Genomic DNA, 23,219 nt, shown 5'->3' on the forward strand with positions numbered 1-23,219 from the left:
GCCTCTTTTGTCCGGAAAAGCAGCAGCAAATTTCCATATTGACCAACACTAATGAGAAGGTCCTACAGATGAAATACCCTTCCTGTGCCCTAAACCTGGTTCCACTTACTTCATTTACACAAAAATGCTTCTCAAAACTTATTTTGTGTAAACTGTAGCTCAAAATGAAAAGAAACTACCTCCTCCATTACAAGTTATCTTTGTATCTGACTTTCTAAGAAAGATGAAACTACTGCTTTTTCCCATTAAGAAGCAGTTGAAGTGGCATTTCTGATAAGAATTTACAGAAAAGGCCTCAAATATGTAAAATAACACTATCACAGCTAGCCAAAGCTTTAAGAATAAACAGCCATAGCAATCAGGCTTTAAAAGATGGTTGGTTTGTGAGGGTCTTAATTAACATTCAGTGTTTATTTAAAAGTTGAAAAATAAAAGTCTTCTGACTTTGGGTAATAAGAACTACTGCTCCCTTTATCTTCCCTTACAACTGGGTAATTTACATTTACACTATCCTAAAAGACAAGAAACAAGCAGTCAGCCACTGTTTGGTAATGTTTACATGTACTGCTTCATAGAAATAAATAAAAATAACCAAATCAACATTCTAGCAGCACAGTATGGGGAATTGACTCATCCATTTCTCCCTTTTTAAAATGCCCATAGCCCAGGATGTATTTAATGATAACTTATCTTACTGTGCCAGGAGGCAAATGGTAACACATACAGGACTGACAGAGAGGGAGGGCAGGCTGGAGCGTCGATGCTTGCGTGGAGAGGCAGAGTGCATGGGCAGGACACTTTCCAGGGCTTTAGAAAGCTTTTCTGCAAAGGTTTCTTCAGGGACAGTCCGAAGGTAGAAAGGAGAAAGAGGTGCAGACAGCGCTGGTGGTGGGGTGCAGGGAGCACTGAGAGGGATGCAGGACATACAGGGAAGAGCAGGAAGGTGGGGGACACAAACTGACATGCTACGACCACGTTGAGGCTAAAGGAGGAAAACAAAAGTTAAGAATTGAACATTTCAAAAAAAAAAAAAAGTAATAACAAAACCAGCAAAAACCATAATGAGGTAGAAAAGAAATGAAGACACACAATGGAAGGCCCAATACTGACTAATATGTGGTATCACAAGATATGAGAACGCTGAATGAATGCCAAGACACACTGGGAACAGGCTGTGTGCACCTCTGAGCACCACAGCTTGCCGAGTGTTACTGAGCAGCGTGGAAAGCTCCTGGTACCCTCATGAGAAACACGTGGAGGACAGATCAGACAGAGAATGTCACACACACAGCCCACAGTGTGTGTACTCAAAGCATCTGGTAGTCTGACAAATCCAAACTTAGATACTAACGAGCTTTCAAACATTCGTTTTTAGAGTGAATGTGTGTTTACAGGTGTCATCCAGTCCCTCTGCCTGAGTTATGGGAACTAAATGTATGCAGCTGGCTCTTTATTAACTGAAATATTACCATCAAAATTTAAACCTCACACCCTCTACAACATGAGTTGTGGAAAAAACTCAGTTTAATCTGTGGAAAATTCGGTAAAATTAGTCTTAGACAAGCATCTTCCAGATGCTGGGCCAATAAAAACATCCAGATTTTGTAATCTTGCCACAATCCAGAAGGCCACAGCTCAAAATCCAATCAAATCAGACGAAACAGAATAAAGTTTTGAGGTGGGTCTTGCATTTTTTGGTTTGGGGGGTTTTGTTATTACTTTTTTTGCTTTTTGGTGTTGTATTGTGTTTTGCTGTGGGTTTTTAAGTAAATGGAAATGTGATGTTTTTAAAGAGGTATTATACACTTCTTATGGAGGCAATCTTTAATTAAAATCAAATACAGATCTCCAGAGAGAAAACAGCAAGATATCCAGTGGAGATCTGACTTCCAAGATTTCTGCTGTGAGAAATCTTGTTAGACTGATGAAAAATTTGGGAGAGAGGTAGAAAAGAACTCATGTGGTTAACTAAATCCATCTTCACCTGTTCCAAGGCAGGAGCAGTTATACATCATTCCTGACTCTAATTCATCTAAATAGTTCAGAAACACCTCACTGATGGAGACTACAATACTTATCTATCTTTGCAGGGTATTGAAAAACCCCCTCCTAAACAATAATTCCATGCTGCAATTTGGGCTTATCGTTCCTTATTCTAACAACAACTTTGTGATTTGATTGGCCTCCTCTTATTTCATAGCAGCCTTTTACAGCTTTCTCTCTCCTCAAGCTTACCTTTTATAGACTCAATTATTTCAGTCTTCCCAAATAAACCACATTTTTTGTATTTCTCCTGGGGGTATTTTAACACTCTCCTCTGATTTTCCCCCAAGCCACCCTCCAAACCACTCAAGCGAGGTGTCCAGGACAGACTTACCAATAGCCCAGAGCAGAACTACTATTTCATATAATGGGATGTTTGCCTTTTTTATGGCAGCATGATGTTTTTGACCATGTCCAGCTTGTGGTCCAATATAATCCCTGACTTTTTCTTAATTTATTTTGTAAAAACAGCTGCCTAGTCAGTGGTTACTAATTACGTACTCGGGTAGCTGATTATTCCAGTTTAAGCACCAACCTTGTTCTCGTCCTGATCAAATTGCATTCTGCGATTCTTTTTAAGGCCATTTCTTCAGCTGGCAATATAATTTCGACCTGTCAGCCCCTTCCCAACGAAGGGTTAGCAGCCCCTGCAGTCTGTCAGCCTCCTGGTGCCACTGTTGTCACCAGACAGCCTGAGCGTGTGTTTGCAGCAAACTAAACTGCACCTTTATCATATCCCTGCTCTCCCTCTTCCTCCCAAAAGATTCTGCCCTTTCAAACCTGGAAGCCAGCCATCCCAAGAGACTGACACGCTTGCTTCTGCCCCAGTATGTGCCCACACACCAAAATATGGCTCACCCAGAAGAGCAGATGTTTAGAGGGATCAAGGACTCGTCACTAAGGACTAACAGTACCACACACCTCAGCTTAAGGGGCTTTGAAAAAGATGGAGATGCTTTGATTGTGGGTGATAGCAGCCTGTTTGCCAAAATCCTAGTTACACCAGTGATTCTGTAATAAAGCCTACAACAATAAAGGTACCAGAAGAAGTGAGGACCCTCAGCCGTAAGTGTCACATCTCCTTTATGGTATTACTACACTATACCATAATGTCTGTCCCAATCTTGGATTGCTATTTGTGTCAAAAACAAGCGACAAGGGAACCACTGAAGACGATATAAAAGCAGCAGAAGTTCTACTCCGGAGTTAGAATAGATTTCTGCGTACTGTCTTACTCAGATCTAAAAACATACCAAGGAAAAAACATACCAAAATAAAAGGGCAACACAAATGAACATAGTAGGAAAAGTATTTGTGCCCAGTGCAGACTTTCCAGGGAAAAGGAATACGCATGATGAGCAAATCAACAGAAGCTAGAAATAAAACTGGGAACAAGGATGTGGGGTCTTTTCAGTCTGGAGTTCTCACATGCAACATTCTGTAACAGTTAAAAAGGTCTTACCTGCAAAATCTGCAATCAAAACCTCACAGAACACACACAGCAATTTCATACAGTGGCTTCAATTATTCTAATCCCTTCTTCAAACTAAACCAGCAGCTTCATCCCTGGTAACTTCACATACACATACATACACCACCTTCCCAAGCAAGATTAAATTCTTCCTTTTATGAGATAGTCTTGCTCTGAGGATGTTACTTCCATTCACAAAAACAACTAACCCATCATTCTCCTTAACTGCAGCCAAGATTAAATGGAAGCTTTAAAGACAAAGATGCCCTCGCACTTTTCCCTCCCCCTCTAAAATCAGTCATCTTGCAAAACAAAACAAAACAAAGCCCCTGAACTGCTCCCATGCAGAATCTGTACCGTGTGCAAAACAAAACATCCATGGGAGATGGCCCGGCAGAGCTGCTCTCGCCCTTGAACAGACACACAAGACCGAGCCCCTGCCTGCCCTGGCAGTGCTCAGGGCTGCCTTACCGCTGCAGGGGGCTGGAATCCTCCGTGCTGCTGGGGCTGCACGGGGCCAGCTGAGGCTGGGTAGCCCTGCACCGCCGCGCTGGAGGCTGGCTGCTCATGCTGGGAGCCGTAGGACACGGTCTGCTGGCTGCCCACGGATTCCGTGTACACGGAGGAGCCCTGGCCGCTGTCAACCGTTCCGTCAGCTGCAAAAGGACAGGATAAAAATCGCCATTTCAACAGCTGCGGGCCGCATTCAAAATGTCAAAGATCCTATAACTGATCAAATATTAAATTGATATTTGTGCCATGTCACGACATTTATTAGCATTTTACCTCTTGCAATGTTTAAGCTGATTTAAAAATATTTTTTCCTCCATTATGCCTTCGCCTAAAACCCTGAAGAAATTACTCATTTCAGGATTCTTTGGGAAGATATTTAAGAATAAACTGTATTTCCTACAAAAGGCTAGGCTAGAAATAGAAACCTAAATTCCACATTGTTATGAATGATCTTTCAAGGGTTATTAATCATTATTTTTTATTTAATTTTACACAGACATTTAAAACAGGTGCGTTGTGCTGGCTTGTAGATGCACCGTGTAGGCACAGTAGTGAACTAGGCATAAGAGTTAATTTAAAATCCCTGATAGCTAACAAGCAGACAGTAATTGGCTTTTTAATTTCATCATTCTAATATGGAAGCTGTCATCTTCCATCATGATTCAAATGCTGGCACGGCAGAAGAGGAAAAGACAGGATTATTAATTCATCTTTTCATGTACAATATGTAAAACAAAGTAAGACTTTTTGAAATGGAAATTATAAGCTGAACTACCCGTAGATTAATCTCATTTCCACTTGAAATGTAAGTGTACAAGGACCGAAAGAAATGCTTTTTAACAGCCAGATCTGCACGGGGCAGGAGCATACAGCCCTCTGCAGGGCCAGGATATGCTGTCCCTGCAGGAGGGCGGCAGATCCAAGGGCACGTGATCGTGCTCTAGGTGCCCCAGTTCACCCAGTGTGTTACCCTGAAACAAAGAGAAACCACTTTGTGCTAACACCGGGCTGTGAACTGTGCCAAGCCTTGGCTCGGCCAAGCCACGGGAACAAATGTGATGTTGCATTCTTATATCTTACGTTGCTGTGCTTTCTAGTGGCCTGTTGTTCTTCAGCAGCAGCAATGCAGACAGCATCGTCTAAGGTATTTACTGCTACACCCACCCAAAGTGTAAGGCTAATGGGAGGAACTGTGTAAGTGCAGGAGTCCCTGAGAGACCAACTGAGGCACTTACAAAGAACAGATATACTGGGTTGCTGGAACTGCAGCTGTTGGTGTTGATCAGCTTCCGGCTCTTCGGGCTCCACTTGTGTAGAAACCGATGCTGAAGCAGTGGGGACAGGAGCAGTACCAGTGACAGACTGGGGATGCTTTGACCCTGCATGGGAAGCACTTGATGGCTGCTGTTGCTCCAGCTGCTGCTTCTGACTACCTTCTTCCTGAAGTATGTTCTCCTGTTCTTCTTGCACCGACTGGCGCTGCTCTCGCTTGCGCTTAATCAAAGATACCCTGTCCTTGATAGCCTTCGCCATTGTCTTGTGATCCCCTTCACAGACATAGCCAGACTCCACCTGAAGGAGGATACATTCACAGAATTCACACTGCCACAGACAGCCCCTGTCCGAGTGCTGACACAGCTTCCTCCTTCTGGCACTACCTTCTCATCACCACGCTTTGAACCCCTTTATTTCCAGACAGACACAGCAAAGGCAGAGGCTAACAGAGCACGCTTCACTGTCGCACAACAGCTCTGCTCCAGAGCTTTGGCAGACCACCAGCACTTACCATTTCCTGCGCCACATCCTCTGGGACATCTCTTTCCAAATCAAATGAAAACTCTATCGCCTCATTATCTTTGTATTTGCCCTTGAGTTTTTTGATGTCCTCAATTCGCAGCCAGAGTTTAATGGCAATTTTTTCTCCATCGTCTTCCTCTGCAAGCTCTACCCGTACTCCAGTCTCTTCTTGGAAGAAAGCATGATTCAAAAGGTCCTTAATAGCATATCTAGATATTGGGGAAGAACGCAGAAAGCACATTCAGTTATGGCGATTTTATAAAACATGAAGGAATAACCTTGCCAGATGCTCCCCTGATTTATTCTCTAAGTTTTATGCTGTTTTGAACCCTCATGTGCATTCTCTTGGGCGTGATTAGAAGCTTTGTCCTGAAGGTACAAAAGAGATTTACAAGCACATCATTAACAATAGTAGTTAACAGCCTAAACTAAATGCCAAGAAATAAGTGATGTGCAGCAACAAAAATAACTTCAAATGAGAAAAAAAATATCAAATTGTTTAAAAGCAAGAAAAAGAACTGAAACTAAAAATACAGAGCAACACCACCAGATGTAAAACTTCAAGAGTTAGTAAAAGGGGATGAATAAACATCCATGAACAAAACTAGTTCTGAACAGAACGGTGGGCAGCTAGAGGGTGGACAAAAGTCTGAAATCAGACATGCAGTAAGCAACAACCACATAAAAGCAGAAAACAAAACAAATCCCACAAATAAGCCATCAGAGCAGTCACCGATTTCCTGTAATGGTATAAGTTCACCACTTGAAATAGAAGCCATCTTGCAAAAAAAGTAGATAAAAATGAGCAGCAAGAAACTTCAGAGTCCCCAGAATGATCAATTATACCAACAGAATCAAAGGGACAAAAAATCCCAAAGGATTACAGAACAACCAACCAAACAACCCAAGCACCTGGAATCCTGGAAGGATAATTTGTTGTAATAAAAGCAACAGAATTCCTGAATAAACTGTTATGGATGGTTACTATGGCATTTGCACTTTTCCTGGCACTGTTAATTCTCTAAAACAATCACTGAATAAGAATCTACCAAAGAACAGAGGCTGCAGAAGTAATACTGGTTTCCCAACTTTCACCAGAACAAAGAAGAGCCCAGGAACCAACTGGATTGGGTACCACCACATTTGATACCACAAAGGACTCAGAGAGCAGGTAATCCCTTTATCTGCAAAGCAAGTACTTACCTTTCGCCTTTGTTCTGCCGAATGCATCCCTCAATAATCTCCTTCACTTCAGGGATTGCTACTTTATCGAAGCTGGCTGGCTTGACACCCTGAAACACACAAGTAGCAACTGAGAAACTGCAAGGTCCACTTGATCCAAGTTTTGATTGGCTAGGCAAACCACCTATTTTTACTCTCTAGATAACTGACCTAAATAATTAGTGAGAATTAAGGCAAAGTCTGACCCCAGCACTACTGCTTGTTTGTCTGTTAGTGACTTTTGCAAATGTTCCCACTTCCCAGGCACATTTCTGTAACAGAAGGCATTGGCACCAGTTATGATAGCAGAACTGTTTCATTTCCATGGAAGGTGTGCTGGTTAGAGGGAAGTACACAGACTGGACTGAGAACGGAAGGAATTGCTTCCTATGTAACGCTAAAGCAGGAAACCACAGGATTAATTTAACAGTCTTCAAAAGCATTCTGTCGCTTCCCAGAATGTTCCCAACTTGCCATTACATGAAGTAATTTTTTTACAGGAAAAATCTTAGCCCAGGATGATCCGACTGGATCATTAAGTAACTTGTCCAATGTTAAAAAGCCCAAAAACATTCTGGTATCTTAGCTCTTTCCCAAAGGCCTACTCTACCCAAACCAAGCTCCTGCATCACTGCTGCTGTGAGTCCAGGGAAATGAGCTCAGCAATGCAAACCTGTACAGGAGCCCTGCCACAATACACAGCAACCCTTTCTCTAATACACGCTAAAGCCACAGGGGGAAAGCAGAACAAAATCTAAATAAGATCAACCACTCAAAGCCATGAAACAAACATGCCACGAGATGTGACCATCTGGGAATTCTGAAAAACATTTCAGGCAGAGAGCCAAGCTTCGTCACTTAATCACGGCCAAAAATGGTGGTTTGGGGCCAACTGTCCACAACAACAAAATCTGGCACCTGCCTTCACTTGATTCAACCTTTAGTTTCAAACTCTATTTAAGACAGCAGAATGGGAGAGGATGGAGACATGCTGTTCAAGTGTTTGAGCAGAGCTGGTGTTTTCAAGCTGAACAATCCTGAAATTACACACCTGATACAACTGACCCTGTGTCACTGCTGAATAACAATTAGACACACAGTGAAAACCAAAGCTCTGAAGCACAGAAATAAATGAAGCAGCAGTACAAACACTGATTTGTGCCCTGAACAGAAAATACTTCTCCCAATATCCTACAAAGTACTGGGGACATCAAGACATGATCCTTCCCCATTCCCCTCTTGTGAACAGGAAACAAGCCCTGAGTCTAAAACCCAGTCTTTGCAACTACTGACCCTGTTCTCAGAGCTCTTAAAAGAAAAAAAGAAGTCAACACAAAAAACCCACACCACAGAAAGGAAACAATTTATTTGATAAAAACCAGTATGGTCTTATAACAGGAAGGTTATCTATTTCTTTGGTCTAAAGCTTGCCCTTGTGAAACCCCAGCAATTGAAACTCACAGAACTGCAGACTCTACTGTGACTAGGAGAAGCACTGAAACACAGGCTGCCAGTGAACGTTAGCTGAATCCTTTTAGCTTTGCTGACCATTAAGCCTGAAGAAAATCAATGCCCCGGGTGCTAAAACATCAGCCCCAAGTTTGGAGGGCTGAGTTTCAGACTGTAACCAGGCCTCATCATAAACCTCCAGCTTGCAAGCAGGACTCAAGAGCTCTCCACTCCAAGGGATTTATAAAACCTTGCTCATATAGCTGACTTGTCAAAGGCTCCCACCTTTCATTATGACCACAATTCAAATGGTCCCACAAGTTCAGGTTTATATATGGAGTACAGATATTTCTAGATGTAATTAAATGCTCTCCTGCATAACATATATAACCTATGCAATAATTACTCAACTCCTCATTGCATATATTCCCATCTAAATTTGCCCAAGTTTAACACACGGAAGTCTCCCAAACAGCTCAAGCCTCAGACATAGCAGCCTGCACTGACATTCATTTACACTGAGGCAGCAGAAGGACGATGTCAGATCTGTGACAATTTCATCTCAGAAAACTAAAAGCTAACATGAGGAAGACAACTGGTATAGAAAAATATCAGCATAACGAAGCCAGGATATGATTTTTCTTGTTAATTATTGTACCACACGCTCTGTTCTTGCACAGAGCCTGAGAAGTTAAAGCTAAGGATAGATTTTAAACCAGTAATTCAGTCTGCTACCCTGTGTTTTTCTCTGCTGAAAGAAATTAAACACCTGTCCAAAATCTTCAGGCCCTTCCATGAGGACCATTTTACAACACTCCATTTTATGAATCTCAAACCAAGAGTTCATAAGTTAAAAAGTGAAGCTCCTGCCAGCGTCCTCCAGCAGAGCCTCCATGCGCTGCTCCTCAGAGCAGCTGGAGAAGGTCACCTAGGGCCTAAAACCAGCCCGGGATTCTGTGTTCAAGCAGCTCCCTGTTTCTCACTTGGCTCCACAGCCCCTGAGAAGGGCAGCCCAAGGCTCCTCTCCAGCCCTGGACATGCACTCCCCATGTACCGAACTTCATCCGCTTTTCAAACCCTTTGGTTCCCTCCTGCAAGCACTAATGGAAGTGTTGAACCATTTTATACAAGAAGGGGGTACTATAAATGATTAAAAATCAATAAATCAATGAAACCCTTTCTACCCAGAGCTGCCTACAGACTTTCATCTGCCAGCACGCAGAAACCCAAGGGAGGCCAGGCCCTGCAGTTCAGATAACCTTGATGTGTTCTTAAGGGTGCAGGAGCTGGGCAGCCAAGCATACCTTCAGCAGTTTCTGAACCCAAAGGCACTCCAGGAAATGTCAAGCCAGTGTTTCCTGGTTTTACCACACTTAAAATGGTCACGTTCCTATGTGCCACTCCTGGTCCCCAAACTCCTTATAGAAAAACCACAGGACAACTCAAATCCTAAGCTACTAGTCCTGTTTCCCAGTGGCAGTTCATTAAGAACCGAAGAGCCAAATCCCACCAGCATTATTTCTGAGTTTGCTAAAAAACAGCAGGAAGGGCTCTCACAAAGGAAAACAAAGTGTAGACAGGTCTAACAGGCACACATGAAAATCAACATTTTCTCAAACTACTGTTCTAAAATCACGCAAACTGGCAGCGCTGCTGAAAGCAACAGCCTCCTTTTCTCCATCTCCCATTCCCACATGCGTGTAATTTCCTTTCTTTGGCCAGCAAACACATTTATACAGCTGCATAATGAACCAAATCACAGCATGTATCAGACTTGAAACAAATCCAACCAAAAAAGGCTGCAGCAGCTTCCAGCGAGCTGAGGTTCCCCACGCTGCTGCTCAAGCTCTCACGCTCACAGGACAGTCAGGGCAGAACAGCTTACTTGGAAAGAAGCAGCAACTTCAAATAAAAATCACTGAACACTTAAATTTTGAGAATACCCCTACAATATGGTTATTTATGTAGGTAGCCACAGATGCAAAACTAAGAACGCACAGTTTTTGCACGTTAAACGTAAGAAAGATTTCATATTTCACTTATCTTAGATGTGATAAAGTTTGTGATTTTATCAGATTTTAACCAGGTAAAAAACATGTTCCAAAATTCAACATATACAGTTCTTTGATCAACTAAAGGCAAGTTAGGTATTCTTAAAAACACTAAATTTCCAGGAAACTTTTAAACCCCAAAGTATAAGCTATCCAGAACCCTTCTTCACAATTTTTGCCTAGAAGCACATAATACTTTGCATTAGTTAGATCATCAGATTACTGAGTCAGTAGTTTAACATCTTGTTCTAATGCAAGAGATACTGAAAATATCATTTACTTCATTAGATAAGGTTCAATCAATGTAACTTCTGCAACAAATCAAAATGAAGGCAGAGGAAGTGTTACATACCCTCGGATATTCTAAATTTAAGGATAAATACTTAGATTTGGAACAAAAACCATAGCTGGAAAATAACAATCAACTAATGCTCCAGCCTTGATGGTCATGATTTTAATTTACATTTTAAAAAATGACGGGGAAAAAGTAAAGTCAAGTTTAACAGCTATAGAACCAAGCCATGCAAACACAAAGAAGTTCAAAAGACTTGCAGACAACTCTAATTCACCTCCAAAATACTTTCCTGTGGCTACACGCACTTGACAGAGCTGAAATTCTTACTCACCTCTTTAGCACAATCCTTGTGAGAGCAGCAGCAGTGGGAATTAACAATGACAAATATGGGACAGATCTCTCTTTTTGTGAAATCCATCAGGAAAAGAGAGGCACGCACAGCACAGAGTTAGCAAGGTGCTATTTTCCCACGGGACTCGACCGGGCTGTGGACTTAACGCACAGCAGAAGGAAAGCAGACATCGAGGTTAGAAGGGAGCATCGTTTCTCTCGGACACCTCTTGGAACTTCCCAAGTCCAGTACATGAGGCTGCAGAGATGTGAGCTCAGTACCTGCTAGCGTCACTCTAGTACTGACCAGAAAGAAGCAATCTAAGCACGAGGTAAGCGTGTCCCTCTCTGCCTGCCCAGGCAGCTGCCAGAGGAGGAAGCAGTGACAGCGCAGGACGGATCCTTTACTGCCCGTGTCCCCGCCCTCGCACCCGGCCGCTCTGCCTACTCCCCACCCAGGTTTCCTGCGAGAGCCCGACCCTGCTGCAGCAGAACGGCTCTGAGCAGGCCAGGGGGTCAGGGTGCTGTGCAGGGCAATGAAGGCAGCTGCTGTTCCTCCTCTCCTTTCCTCGGAGCCACGGCAGCACACGCAGCGGACTGCCGGTCCAACCAGACACAAGTCAGCACCACGCCAGTCTAATGCATTTTAGTACCTGAGGCAACACCACCTGATTTCCCTTTCCTTTTTCCTTAATGTAAGGGCACAGAGATTGGAAGGTGATTTCTAGACTGCCGGACAGCGTTAGAAAGCCGCACTGTCGCTTGGTTTATGCCACGTGTGCACAAACAATCCAAAGTTATATTTTCTAGCACCTCTCGCTAGACTTCAGACCTCAACCTGAAGTTTTGATTTCTTTTTTCTTCTGGTATCTACTTCCAAAAACCATTGTAAAACCCCTTTATTAATCAAATGAGCTGGCCGCAGCTCCAGGGTCTGAGGTTTTTTATTGTAAGGACATATGGAGCAATGCTAAGAAGGATCGCATTTTTAAAGATGAAGTTTTAAAGATGAAGTTAGCAAACTAGTTTTGACAAACTAGTGGTGATGAACTGTGATAAAACTCAATTTAGGATTATCAAGATCACTTTTCACCCCTAAATAACATACTCCGTTCCTCAAGTACACCACAATTATACCAGTAGTGTTTTTATAGTATACACCACCAGTGTTGCAAAAGCAACATTCTGCACACTTAATTAAGGCTCTGCTTTTTTGGGGTACATGGCATGATCTGCAAAGAACATTCAGCATTTCAGCTTTTCTACCTGCCCCAGTCTAACCACAACTCTTGCTTGGCTCTTTTCAAAAATGCTGTAACTCCAAGAGCCTGAAAAGAATTCCACAGTAACTGATTAATCTTCTCAAACAAAATGTTCTAACACTGCAGCCCAGGAGCTAATAGCACCAGCAGCAAAGTCAAATCACACAAACAAAGTAATTAAAGTGTCTATATTTCCTTTCTGCTAAGTTGTTACCATTCTAGTTTGAGCCAGTCCCAGGCTACCACAAACCATTAATTCAGGAATTTAGAGAGAGAGTATGATTGCAGTGGAAAAAAAGATCCAACCTCTTTCCCCCAGTCCCAGAGAAGCCCCAGGCAATGGTATATATAGCATTTAAATTGGTTTATCCCGTGATCTCCTAAACTTCACTACCTGCAATTAGTTACTTTCCCAGCCCTCAAAACCTGTGTGTTTAACCATTTCACCACCTCTAATCCTTCATCTTAATCTTGCTGCCTGTTCTAGGAACAATCTTTCAGATTCAGTTCTTTCCTTATTTCACACAGGATACACTCAAAATTAACTGATAATTCTCTCCCCAGCTGAACTGAACACATAACTATGAAAAGAAAGACTTCAGCTTAAGAATTACTCAGTTCAAGAGACACACGGTTTGCCTACAGAGGATTGATTTTCTTGTTCTGCCTAAAAAGCAAACTAGAGTAGTTTCTTAAAAAAATATAAATGTGACATATTAAACAGAAGCAAAACTTTAGCTTCACTGATGTCAGTATTTTCACAGCAATTAATTCTGGACAATTGGTAATTCTGCCAAGAATGAAATTGGTAAATCCTGCAGAATAAGCTCTGTAGCAGATCAGTATCCTAGCAGAGTAAACAGCATTACTGCAGTACAAGCAGTGGAGGCAGATGAAAGCTTTAGTGAGCCAGAGCCAGCTCATGAGGCTCTCTTCAGGCTGGGACAGGCCTCTCTGCCTTCCCTTCTGCAGAGCAGCTGTGTGAGTTATTCAAGTCTCACCATCCTCAACTTGTTCCAAACCAACTTTTCCAGGTAAGCGTGTGTGCCCAGAGCTCAGAATCCCACTGTGAAGACAATGGCAATGATACAGAATTTATACAGAATTTATACAGAATTTATACAGGCCTGCTAGCTGCAACCTCACTGATTGCAATTTAGAGACTCTTCTTCTTCAATTTACACCTAACCTCAAAAAATTTCAAGGCTCTAATTAAATAATTAGAGGTCAATCACCACAAAAAATTACCAGATGTACAGAATTAAAGTTTCTATACACACAAGCTACAACTGTATCTCGATTGACACACTCAAACGAATTGCTTCCTCCTAAAGCTCAATTTGTATGAGAGAAGTTTTGGTGAAAAGAATACAACAGACTCCTCATTCAGGCAGCAATCACTGCCCAGTATCACGTTCACACATATCCCACCGGTGATGCACAAGCCCAGGAGCTGGAGGATGCTGACACTGCCCACTCAGCTGCTCTGTCAGTGTCTCAATGCTGTACTTCTATCTACTAAAGCCAGAGATCTGACAGCATTCAAAGCTTACAAGACTGCTAGAGTAAGCTCCAGGTCTGTTACGTTGCTCCCACACACTGAAGTTTGAACAGGAACTAGTCATAGCTCTTAGAAATCACTGGCTGCAATCCTTTCCAGCACTCTCAAGTAAAGGGCAGTAACTAAAGTCAAACCCCACTGCATTTGTGATAATGATGAAATGCTTTGCACTTCTGCAGAATATAAACTATGGCTCAGAGCTGCCCCACTGACCAGGGATCCAGCCCAGCAAAAAAGTTCCATTTTTACTTAAGACATGGAAGTCCACTGCTCCTCAGAACAGGTAAATGAAGTATCAGTTTATTTTAGAAGTCCAAAGAATCTGAAGCTAAGAACATTGTTTCAGTTTAAAAAATAAAAATGATTAATTAATCACAGGAGCTACTGTAATTGCAGCAATTCTAATGTGTAGAGGAAATTAATCAAGCTCCAGAACGAGAAACTTGGTAACCAGGACACAATTTCTTAGTGCCCCATTGGCAAAGAATTAGCATATTGGTGCATGGAACAGTGAAAAGGGCCTTGTTTAGAAACACAGTATGAGGACAGAGGTTCTTCTGAAACAGTGAAGTCTGACTGGACAAGTCGATCAGGTATTAATTGTTTTACTCTTGCACAAAAGCATAAAGGTAAGATCAGTTGCATTTATCATGCACAGTTCTCTAGCCTCACCCTTAGAAGCAGGGATGCTGCCTCTATAATGTGAATACCTTGAGCTAGCTCAAGGTTTACTTCATTGGGACTTCAGCTTGAAAATGGCTTTCAAAAAAAAAAAAAACAGAACACCCAAACCAGACATGCCTAGACACACATTTCAGTTATATAAATTTAGAAATGCCACAGTGACACAATACTGGAAGTGTCTGTCTTCTATTTTCAGTATGCAAAACATGTTTTTGAAAAATAAAATTGTATTAGTTGCACTCTCTGCTTTAATCTGCTCCCACTCTGGTAGAAAATCATCGCTCTGCACTCATTTTTAAGTTCATGTACAGTAAGTCAAAAGCCACAGATTAGTTCCACTGGACTGGGAACTGGATTTTAAAAAATGATGTAACATGGGCCACAAAACCTATATGCTACCAGAACCAGCCTTTAGAAAGGATTATCTACTTAAAAGGCCTAAGGTAATGTTGCGAACAGCAAAAATAGCGCACAATTCCAACAATGCACCAAAAGTCACCATGCATTTATTTTCAGACTTATTCTAACAGGAGTGAAGACTTCGCTGGAGTTATCCCATTCCTAGCCCTTGCAACTATAGCAGTACAGCTGGCAGGACAAGAAATAGCAGCCTGTGCATTCTCAGGGATAGTATTTTTAACCAGTGGCACTCTGTGAGAAATAACATCGAAGCATCAGTCTCCCCACAGGAATGCTTCAGCGATTCACTAATCCCAGAATTATAATGGTTCTCATCACACTGCAGAGCCAGGCACTTTAAAAACACTTACCACCTCCCTGTTCCTAAGAGCCACCTTCCCACCTCTTGTCAAATTAACCTCAGTTAATGTAAGAACTAAATGGATGTCAGTACAGGATGGAATATTAAATACGAGGAGCATAGTTTTAAAAGACCTGACCCTTAAAAGATACTTTGAAAACTTTTCAAAATTTTAAAGATGGTGTAGCCCATCTTCTGGGAACCTACTTAAGTTTCTAAAAATACATTTAGAGACTCTACATTACTATTACATTTCAGAACTTAAATTACACTTGATTTTATACAACTCAACCAATGCTCACAATCCCTCCACTCCTTTAATTCCTGATCATCTTAAAATCATATCCTGTTCAAAACTGCCAAAAGACACACTCCAGGCTCATCAGTGAGCAATGAAAGAAAGTAGCTCCCTTTACTTCAACCAAGTTCATTTCACATCAATATTGACAAAAAAAATTAGCTGTAATCTTAAAGCTTTTGATGCCAAACAGTGAGCTACTTTTAGGAAATAATTCAGCTGAATAAGCCTTTTCTATTCCAAACTCAGGCATTATCGGTCTCAGCTGTGCAAAGCACACAGAATCCCAGAGTGCGTCAGGCTGGGAGGGAGCACCGAGGCTCATCTGCTCCAGCGGGGCCATCCCAGAGCCCCTGGGCCAGCACTGCCTGCACAGGCTTCTGCAAGATCCCCACTGAGGGACACTCCACAGCCTCTGGACAATCTGTCCCAGGCCTTGGTCACTGCACAGGAGAGAAATCCTTGCTCGTGTTCAGCTGGAGCTTCTGTGCATCAGTTTGTGCCCATTGCCTCTGGTCCCACTGCCCGGCACCGCCACAACCTGGCTCCATCCCCCGACACCTCCCTGCAGACACTGACACTGATAATGTCCCCTCTCAACTGTCTCTTCTGGAGGCTGAGCAGGCCCAGCTCCCTCAGCCTGTCCTGCTAAGAGATGCTCCAGTCCCTCCATCAGCTTCGGTGCCTAACTTCCAGGCTCAAGCTGATCACTGCTTTTCCCCACTTTGGATCATTGTGACTTGTTAAAGAAGACTCCTAAAGTAACATCCAAGGCTGCTAAGACATTAATGCTTCAAACCCTTCAATTCCCACCTTCCACTTTCAAGGCTTAGTATTTGTGAATTGACGAATCAGTGACTGGATCCCCCACAGGAAGATTCTGCCCTCTCAAAGCTCTCCCAGCAAAGTGCCTGTGACTGAGCTGAACAGCTACAAGAGACAAGCGCTAGAAGTTTAAGCTTTCTTTAGTTCAGTCAGTGTGAGGCAAGGCAGCTGCACACGATGTGCAATCCTTTTTCGTATTTCACGCTTTACTGCCAGATGTTTCTTCTCTGAAGGAAGAGTTTACCTTTTCTTACAATTCACCTGTTTCCTGTGCCTGGTTGAAAGGTTTGTGGCCTTTCAATACCTGCTTTCACAAAAGATCACCTTCTCTGTTGGAGGGGTTCCTCCCCTACTTTTCCACAGATTTTTTTTCCAATGCCTTTTCCACTAGAAAGGTTGATAGGAAATATCTCTGTATCTATTTAAACCAGGTCAAGAAACCAAGTCATTCAAGGCAAAGAAAACAGTTTTATTCATGCCTAAAAAATGCTAGATATTGCTTCCAGGAAGTAGAAGATGAAATTAACCATCACTCACTGAGCACTGCAAGCAAAATTAATCATATATCTAAAGGTTTAGCATTTTTTATTTGCTATGTAAGACCCCTCAGGAAGAAGAAAATAAGAGCTGGAATACTTTCCCCACAGCATCTCTAGTGAAAATGAAGCAGTTGTCTGGTCTACACAGTTATGATGCCTAACTTTTAAGGCACTAAAGGAAATATTCATTTTATGTCAACTGCCCAAACGACAGCCCTTTGTAAGTGCCCTGTTTCCAGCAAAGAGAACGACCTTCACCCTAACCAGTGAGTTCCAGCTCCCACCAGTCAGGGAGATGAAGGAGTTTTAAACCAGTGAGACACTGCCTGGTCAGGTTACTCATTATGTGCCTCGTTCCCTCAGGCCCTTTTTTAAGCTCAGGAGAACAGAGAAGAAAAATGTCATGCCCGCTGTGGAACGTTTTAGTACGGGACCTTTTTTTTTAAAGTCAAAATGCAAAATGCATTTTTTTCCCCCCTCCTTCTCATCTTAAGGGCAGCTCAGACAACAGGCATTTGTTTGGAGAGGAGAGACTGGACTTCTGGTGAAAGAAAAGACAAATACAAAACTTCACTTTGTCAATGTAAGCGTGGAGAAAATCAAGTACAGAGCACAAGTCCATCAGGAATCTTAGAAGGTAAGTTTATGTGATGGGAGGGGGAGAAAGAAAAAAAAGGAGTTTTCTGCTCATAACCAAATGATTAGTACATTTGAAACTGAGGATGGTTTTAGTAATTTTTTTGCAATGAACATATTTGGATTTTTACATTAGTGGCAGATATGCAAGCAGGAGAAAAATCTGCATAATAAACATATTAATTGTCTTTTTCCTAGTCCTGGGACTAGTCAATCACCTAGCAAATTTAAGCCTTGGGACATCCAAGTATTAGAGATCTAGATTTGGAGGCAACAGCTTGGGTTTCTGTGGTCCCACCAGAGGCCGAGGCAAAGCAGGTGAAGTTACTGCAGTCAGTTATGCCTTGACTGCATTGAGTCCCAAACAGACTAAATTAAGAAATCATATTTATAGAACAGACATCCTAAGTATCTCTTTTTCCATTTAAGTGCACGTGTAGTCTATTTTAAATATCTCCTGTGACAAACTGTTTAATTCCAATATGCAAGGAACAGGTCAAGGAAAACATACCAGTCTGCGGAGAAAAACCAAGTCAGACAGGGAAACCCTCCTGAATTTTACCAAGATCTTACACTCTTTTTTTTTGTTTTTTTATGCAAGCAAGTACATAACAGAATTATGTATCTTGATTTCATTTTGCATTGTAATTCTCTGCATTACTTGGATACAGAGCAGAACTGTAAAAAACAACAACAAACAAGAATCAAAACAAAACAAAAAAAAGGGGAGGGGGATCCATTCCATAATCTAGCAGGATACCACACAGACAGCTGTGCTTGCACAAGAGGGCAGAGGAGAAAAAAAAACGAAGGAGCAGGAAACAATACTTTAACAATAGTGCAGCTTTTAATCAACTCACTGCAGGCTTAGATTATTTCTTTTCTGAGGCCAAGCAGGCATCAGTAAGAGGCTCACAGGACATAGTCCCAGCTGAGAAGACACTGCTTAAACCAGAGATTTCCCCATCCCACAGAAAGGGAAAAATCCCAAGAGCTGCAAGTTCTTTAAGCACTAACTACTAATTTATTTGGAACCATTTCCAAAGAACAGCAGAGGATGGCTTCAATAGAGAAAACAGGGGTTTGAGACAAAACTGCAACACTATGATTTAATGAAAACAAAGAGCAAGGCTAGGTTCCTTTATGCTTGAGAGACAAGCCATGCAGATAGATGTCTTTCCTTTAAAGAAACTGCCAGGAAAAGGGTCTGAGTATGCTAAAGGGTGCAAGTACAGAGGTCAATATTCAGTGTCAAACTGCTGATTTCCTTACCAGAATGGTAAAACAAAGTTCAGCACCTTGAGCCCTACAAATTCTGCACACGTGTGTTTTAAGCCAGGTAAATACCCAGATTCCTCTGTTAAAAGAATTATTCTAGATAAAGTGATCCAGAATAACAATTCAATCGCATTTTGTTTCTGGGGCCAGAGAAAATTCAACAACTTTATCCTAGGACTGTTTTAAGGAAACACAGGAGCTTCTCAGTGAGACGATGTAGACAGCATATACAAGCACCTTAGGAACAGCAGCCTCACACAGCAATGCTATTGTCCAAGATGTGAAGCAACAATTACTGCCTGGGCCAAAAAATGTCTTATCTGTGAGAGGAACTTCAGCCTTTAGATCCAAATTCTAGATCTGTGCTTGCCAAGATGTATTATTTAACAAAAAACTGCTTCCAATCATGAGGAAAGGCCCTGAAGCAAAGAGGTAGAACAGGACCAGTACTCTGAGCAGTGCTGCAAAGCTGCAGTGTCTGGGCATCAGCCACAGATCCTTATCACAAAAGGTGTCAGGTCAAAAGGCAAGGCAGCTGAAGGTCCCCTAAAAAACAGACCAGTGCACAGCCAGAATGGGAGAAGAGAATGCAAGCTGGTATTACCAAGAGGTTCTGAGAGGACACCCTGGGCAATAAGACACCTTTTACAGGATTCTGTCCTAAGCAATAGCAAGGACTTAAGATAATGAGCAACTCTGCTTTTTACTAAGCCTAATAGTTCCTGCAAAGAGGGTGAGGGAAATTAATTAATTTAAATACATATGGTCTGCAGTGAGTGGCTGCATATTTTGATCTTATTACCTTCAGGGTTTCAGTAGTTTTTAAGCTCTAACACTGTTATGGCCTTTATGACTTTCACAGCAGACCATTCCTCTTGTCCTTCATTCTGCTCTCTATGCACCTAGATAAATTATCCTTTCAATTTAAGGCACAGCAGGGCGGTAGCTTCTACCTCAAAACACCCCTACACCTGTCCAGGGAAGCAGCAATGAAGGGGTTGAAATGGAGATGCTGAACATTTTCCACAAAACACACCCACCTTGCAGTATACAGTAGAAGGAGATGTGCTATGTGTTGTAAGTGCTGCTGCAGTCACCTCTGCAGGAGGCTGTTTTCTGCCTCCCCTCTGTCACTGATGGTTCACACACTGTCCTTTCAAGTGCTGGGTTTGGCAAATGGCTCACCCCTCACCCACAATGCACACGTGATTTGAACTTCTAAAATCTTCTCAATCTCAAACTACCTGGCTCCTCCTCACGTTGGTTCACAGAGCTTTCACGGAGTGGTAAAAAGAATGCCAGGAGTATTTTATTTCACTTTCATAACACAGGTCTCTTTCCACATTACAGAACACCAAATCCTCCATTATCAATTAAGACAGGATTGTGCTTTATTTCCAGATTGCCTTGCCTTCTCTGAAAGCCTTCCTTGAAAATTCTTCACATTTTGTTTTTGGTTGGTTTTGTTTTGAACAAACTGCTTTGCAACTACACTGAAATAATCAACCCCAAATATACCAAAGCACACAGCCTTTCAAAGCATACAAACGTGCATTTCATTTTCTTTACCTTCCTGTCCTTTGCTCCTTCTGAACGAGAACAAGATTTGCTGGATTTCATATCAAAGTGTATCTTAAGAGCTCTCAAGCAGTAAATTACATAGTTGGGGGGGAAAAAAAAAAATCAGCTAATAAATTTGATTGAGAACCACCAGCAGAGTAGAATAGAAGGTGGTGTTGGACAGACCAAGAAATTGCCAGTGTTTCTCACCCACTTAGAATTTCCACCGTCAGGCAAAAGCAATGGGAAGAAAGGAGCAGCACACACAAGAAAGAAGTGGTAAGGGGAACCCCAGTACATCTCTAGTAACTCGTTCTGCTACAGGTCCCTACAAAGCTTTCAGTTATGTACTAGAAAGACCAGGGAAAAGACAGGTCTGGAAGACCTGGGGACTTCCAAGCCTGAGATTGTCTCAAGAGCTGATTCTCACCCCAGCCCAGCTCCTGGCACTGCTTAAGGAGAACAGGCAGGACAGTTACATTAGGCAATGTCCATCCAAATGCTGCTGCCCCGGCTCTGTGCACGACACACCCATCAGCACAGGAAAAGTTACCACTGAGAGTGTTCTAGTAACATACAGAGCTTTCTTTCATTGATCCCAACTGCTTCCAGGTAACATTATGCTGCACACAGAGTAACGACTAGACTTTAGCCTAGTTCTTAAACTCTGTATAGGAAATTACAGGTAAGTTTGCCAACATGCAAAAAAAAACCAAAAAAAACACCCAAACCAAAAAAACAACTCTTTATATGTATGTATATAAAAACTTATTCTAACATCTGTGCAAAAAACTGAAGTGACCACTTAGGCCTTTTTTTTTTCCTTCTTCTGTGGCCCTCCAATATTTCCCTGAAAAAAGGGGATAGTCTTATTTCACCGAGCCTCTCTTCAGAATTCTTTGCTTCTGACATGAAGACTCTTCTCCAGCTCTAAAAGTCGGGAATTATATCTGCCTTTTGCAGTGTGAGGCATCAGGAATAACACAGTGTTCTATTTTTCCAAAGCTAGGGAAGTTGTTTATGAAATCTGCAACTTCTGAGATAACACGCACAAAAAATAATAACAGAAATTCATCTGTCTATGGACAAAGAGGTAAGTCTGGGGTTTTTTTCCTCCTTTGCACATGTGCACAGGTATTCTGAGAAATCCAGTGAGAGTTTTCATTTCCCCAAGCAGCCACCTCACTATTCTTTCTGAATGCTTAGGTCACGAGGTTGAATATCGGGGTTCCTCTTGTTTCACTGCACTGGTACAGTCTTCACAACACCGCCGCAGGTATCACAGCTTAAATCTAGGCCCCCATGCTGCACATTTCCAGCACTGCAGTTCTGTCCCTACACTCGGGCTCTGCTCAGATGGGCCAGCTCTAACCTCTCGACTGCCTTCTCAGCCGTGTTTGTTTTCTCCCACAATGCCTCCACAGCTACACCGGCTCAGTACTTACCAGGCTGGAATGGCTTCCTGCCACTTATCTAGCGTTTCCTCTTCATCACTGTCAGAAGTGCCCCCAAAACACAGGAGCTAAGGGCCACTCAGAATTCAATAAACTATTAAAATCACTCTAGGTAACTGGCAGGCAGCTAAGCCAGTGCTCCAATCTTTTAGCCAGCTTTATTGCAGAGAACAAGGTTACCAGCTCCTCTTCAAGACAAAACTACTTCCACCATCCCCCAAGTGGCTTAGAAAATAACCTGGTATTACTCTAGTGCATTATGTTGTTTGGTCTGGGGGGGTTGCTCTCTTCGTATTTTTTTAAAGCCCTACATCATACCTACTTCTATAGTGAAAGAAGAGTATGAACATATGCAAAATTTTATTTCCGTTCACGTATGTCACAAGCTTCTGACGGATGTTCCGTGAGTTCAACCACCCCGCAACAGCGCACTCATCCCAAAACGACCTCTTTTCACTCTTTGTCCCCACACACGCTCGCACAGCCCTGGTGGTAGCCAGCTGCACTGCCCTGCTGCTCACAGCAGCAGCCTTCCAGTGGCTGTGAGAGGGACTTACGCTGGTCACTCGGCGGTAGATCTGCGCGGCGTTTTGGCACTCGGAATAGGGATACTCGGACGTGGCCATCTCTAGCATACACATCCCAAAAGCATAAACATCAACGGACTCATCATATTTCTCCTCATACATCTCGGGGGCCATGAACTCTGGGGTACCTTAAATTAAAAGAACGATTCAGACTCTAAATGTCTCAAAGCGAGCAGAGGCTGCTGGCGTTACTCACCGCAGGGACAAGCGTCTGGGCAGACCTGTGAGACAAGAGAAAGTGGAGGCAAAAAGAAGAGGGAGGAAACCCTTAGTGACTCTGTTGCACCAACGCGCTTTGGGAGCCTTCCATTGCAAGGCCTTTATGGGATAAGGGTGGCACGTGAGAGCTGAAGCCACTCCCGGTTTAGGTACGTTAGTCGATACGAATATCGGAACAGACTGGATTAGCCTGAAACCCAACGGGAGGGGAGGGGATAAGAAAAGGGAAAAACTGTAGACTAGCCATAGGCTGCAAACCAAATACTGAGGAGAGTTAACTTACCTTTTCTCCCTGTAAGAAAAGAGGCATTAAAACTTGTTTCATAAATTACCTGACTGCCCTCTGCTGCAAAAGAAGTAGTACTGGTAAGAGCCCACAGCTAGTC

The 23,219-nt window shown here is 42.5% G+C and overlaps 1 protein-coding gene across 9 annotated transcripts in view; it reads right to left on the reverse strand.

The window, feature by feature from the left end:
- WNK1 (WNK lysine deficient protein kinase 1) overlaps positions 1–23,219 on the reverse strand; it is a 100,468-nt gene that overhangs the window by 38,048 nt on the left and 39,201 nt on the right. For 7 of the 9 annotated variants that reach the window (XM_040062111.2, XM_040062112.2, XM_040062109.2 and 4 more), the window contains exons 4-9: positions 22,585–22,742; positions 7,028–7,116; positions 5,814–6,033; positions 5,263–5,599; positions 3,986–4,170; positions 725–982 (exon numbers count right to left, since the gene is read on the reverse strand). In XM_040062111.2, the coding sequence (XP_039918045.1) occupies positions 725–982; positions 3,986–4,170; positions 5,263–5,599; positions 5,814–6,033; positions 7,028–7,116; positions 22,585–22,742 (1,247 nt within the window). The remainder of the gene's footprint in view (positions 1–724; positions 983–3,985; positions 4,171–5,262; positions 5,600–5,813; positions 6,034–7,027; positions 7,117–22,584; positions 22,743–23,219) is intronic. The other 2 variants (XM_040062115.2, XM_040062114.2) reach the window with 1 other exon arrangement.

The sequence above is a fragment of the Hirundo rustica genome, chromosome 4 (genome assembly GCF_015227805.2).
Source record: "Hirundo rustica isolate bHirRus1 chromosome 4, bHirRus1.pri.v3, whole genome shotgun sequence".
In the NCBI taxonomy this organism is placed as follows: domain Eukaryota; kingdom Metazoa; phylum Chordata; class Aves; order Passeriformes; family Hirundinidae; genus Hirundo; species Hirundo rustica.